Genomic DNA, 3,305 nt, shown 5'->3' with positions numbered 1-3,305 from the left:
TTATTGATACTCATAATATATCATATCCAAGTTGATGGAGACAGGAGTGAGGAGTCCCATCAGTTATCAACACATGACTAATAGTTTTTTTTTCCTTTCACTAGTAGAAAAACGACTTTACGTGAGCCCCATTAGTCCCGGTTTGGAAACGGACCGGTACTAATGTGACCATTAGTGTCAGTTCCAACGGCTAGGGGGGCGTGAATCATTAGTCCCGGTTCGTGTTGAACCTCTAGTATCGGTTCGTAACACAAACCAGGACTAAAGGGATGGTGGCAGACTCATGTCAGGCTGGGGCCCCACGAGCCCCTTTAGTCCTCATTCGTGACACAAACCGGGACTAGAGGCTCACCTTTAGTCCCGGTTTGTGTCATGAACCGGGACTAAAGATGCTCCTATATAAACCCTTCGTCCAGCCCACGAGCTCTCTGTTCTTACCCTTTCCTCTCCTCTCTGTTCTTCCCCTCATGCTCGAGCTCATCCTCCATTTTTGCAAAAGTTTGTCAAGATTTGAAGGCACCTCATCCATCCAAGTGTTCACAAAGGTTTGCAACTTTGTCCTTTCATCTCTCATTGCTAGATTAGCTCTTGCAATGCTCTATAAGTATAGTGATTTGTGGGTTTTAGTTTGGGAGTATTTATATGTGGTAGTTTATTTGATTTATATGCAATTTGAGCTCAAATTAACTTCTTAGTTTGCATATGTAGGTGTGGTTTACTTAGTGCCTTCCCGTCCCCGTCATAACCACTGTCGATCGCCCGCACTGTCCCGTCGCCGACACCACCTTGGTGAGCCTCTTGTTCTTATCCTTTTCTATAAAAAAACATGTTTGCCTGATTTAGATAGTTACTTGTATAATTTTTCTTACCCGTACGTTGTTTGTTATACATAGTGGCATGGTTTTGATATCGGTCCCCGTCGGCCCTCATCTGGTTTATGATTCAAATGTGGTATATTCTCTTTAATAACTATTTGTTGCATTTCGTGTTTATGACAAATTATGCCCATCAAGTTGACATAGATATTTTTATCTAGGAGGTATGTGAACAGGAAATTGTCACCGACCCTCTTGTCGAGAAGCTAAATTTAGTTGAAAAAGAAACGAGTATTTGAAAGAAAAAGTGAAAAGAATTGAAGAAGAGAAGATAAAACTGGAGTTGTATGTTGCCGATGTCGTCGATGATCACAAGATCAAGATGGATACAATGCGCTTGAAGATTAGAAAGATTAGAAAATATGCCATTGATAGTGAGGCTTGGTATCATTATGCTATTGAATCAATTGTTACCTTAGTTGCGATCTTGATCGCATTTGTTGAAGATTAGAAAGATTAGAAAATATGCCATTGATAGTGAGGCTTGGTATCATTATGCTATTGAATCAATTGTTACCTTAGTTGCGATCTTGATCGCATTTGTTGTTGCATTTAAATGCTTTAGCTAGAGAGTTTGTATGTTGTTTTATGAGAATAAGTGTGTATGAACTTTATGTATGAACTTGTATTAATTTGGTCTTTTCGGTGTTGTGTAATGAAGATGAGCCGGCAATGGATGTACAATGACGGATGCTCTCCCCAGTTCATTAATGACGTGCATACTTTTCTGCTTGCGGCTCAGGCAAACAAGCAGGCGGATGGTTTTATGTGTTGTCCATGTGCTGACTGTAAGAATGATCAAAATTACAATAACTCAAGAACCATTCACGTCGACCTGTTTGAGTCCGGTTTCATGTCCGGCTATAACTGATGGACCAAGCAGGGAGAAAGAGGGGTCCTAATGGAAGAGAATGAAGAAGAAGAGGATGACGACAGCTATCCTGGCCATGGGTTCCCTGAATACGATGGTACAACAATGGGGGAAGAAGCCGAGCCAGCAATGCGGGAAGAAGCTGAAGAAGAGGCATCAAATGAGCCTGCTGATGATCTTGGTCGGGCCATTGCCGATGCAAAGAGAAACTGCGCAAGTGAAAAGGAGAGGCTGAAGTTACAGCGCATGTTAGAGGATCACAAGAAATTGTTGTACCTAAATTGCAAAGCTAACAAGAAAAAGCTGGGCACCACACTGGAATTATTGCAATGGAAGGCAGTGAATGGTGTATCTGACAAGGGATTTGAAAAGTTGCTGATAATGTTAAAGAAGATGCTTCCAAAGGACAACGAATTGCCCGACAGTACGTACGAAGCAAAGAAGGCTGTCTGCCCTCTAGGATTAGAGGTGCAGAAGATACATGCATGCCCTAATGACAACATCCTCTACGGCGGCGAGTATGAGGATTTGAATGCATCCCCGGTATGCGGTGCATTGCGCTATAAGATCAGCCGCGATGACCCTGGTGATGTTGAGGGCGAGCGCCCCAAGAAGCAGATTCCTGCCAAGGTGATATGGTATTCTCCTATAATACCACGGTTGAAACGTTTGTTCCAAAACAAAGAGCATGCCAAGTTGATGCGATGGCACAAAGAAGACCGTAAGAAAGACGGGAAGTTGAGAGTACCCGCTAACGGGTCGCAGTGGAGAAAAACCGAGAGAAAGCGGGAGGACTTTGCAGATGACGCAAGGAACGTATGGTTTGGTCTAAGTGCAGATGGCATTAATCCTTTTGGGGAGCAGAGCAGCAATCATAGCACCTGGCTTGTGACTCTATGTATCTATAACCTTCCTCCTTGGTTGTGCATGAAGCAGAAGTTCATTATGATGCCAGTGCTCATGCAAGTCCCTAAGCAACCCGGCAACGACATTGATGTGTACCTAAGGCCATTTGTTGAAGAACTCTTATAGCTGTGGAATGAAAAAGGTGTACGTGCGTGGGATGAGCACAAACAGGAGGAATTTGACCTACATGCGTTGCTGTTTGTAACCATCAATGATTGGCCTGCTCTCAGTAACCTTTCAGGACAGACAAACAAGGGATACCGCGCATGCACGCACTGTTTAGATGATACTGACATTATATATTTGGATAAATGTAAGAAGAATGTGTACCTGGGACATCGTCGATTTCTTCCGAGTAGGCATCCCGTAAGAAAGAAAGGCAATCATTTCAAAGGTGAGGCAGATCACCGGAAGAAGCCTCACCACCGTACTGGTGATGATGTACTTGATATGGTCAAGGATTTAAAAGTAATCTTTGGAAAGGGTTCTGGCGGACAATCTGTTCCGAATGACGCTGACGGACGCGCACCCATGTGGAAGAAGAAATCTATATTTTGGGACCTACCCTATTGGAAAGACCTAGAGGCCCGCTCTGCAGTCGACGTGATGCACGTGATGAAGAATCTTTGCATGAACCTGCTAGGCTTCTTGGG

At 43.6% G+C, this 3,305-nt stretch overlaps 1 protein-coding gene across 2 annotated transcripts; it reads left to right on the top strand.

Moving 5' to 3' along the window:
- Window positions 1-436: 436 nt before the first annotated feature.
- On the top strand, window positions 437-3,014 carry LOC109780557 (uncharacterized). Of its 2 annotated transcripts, none has more exons than XM_073498574.1 (4): window positions 437-545; window positions 709-789; window positions 894-951; window positions 1,040-3,014. In XM_073498574.1, exon 4 carries the CDS (start codon window positions 1,777-1,779, stop codon window positions 2,776-2,778), a length of 1,002 nt encoding a protein of 333 aa, XP_073354675.1. In that variant the 5' UTR covers window positions 437-545; window positions 709-789; window positions 894-951; window positions 1,040-1,776; the 3' UTR covers window positions 2,779-3,014. The 2 variants fall into 2 exon arrangements, with proteins under 2 accessions (XP_073354675.1, XP_073354674.1); XM_073498573.1 differs by having other exon boundaries at window positions 1,037-3,014.
- The last annotated feature ends 291 nt before the right edge of the window (window positions 3,015-3,305 follow it).

The sequence above is a fragment of the Aegilops tauschii genome, chromosome 5 (genome assembly GCF_002575655.3).
Source record: "Aegilops tauschii subsp. strangulata cultivar AL8/78 chromosome 5, Aet v6.0, whole genome shotgun sequence".
In the NCBI taxonomy this organism is placed as follows: Eukaryota; Viridiplantae; Streptophyta; class Magnoliopsida; order Poales; family Poaceae; genus Aegilops; species Aegilops tauschii.
This window is presented reverse-complemented; position numbering and strand designations above follow the sequence as displayed.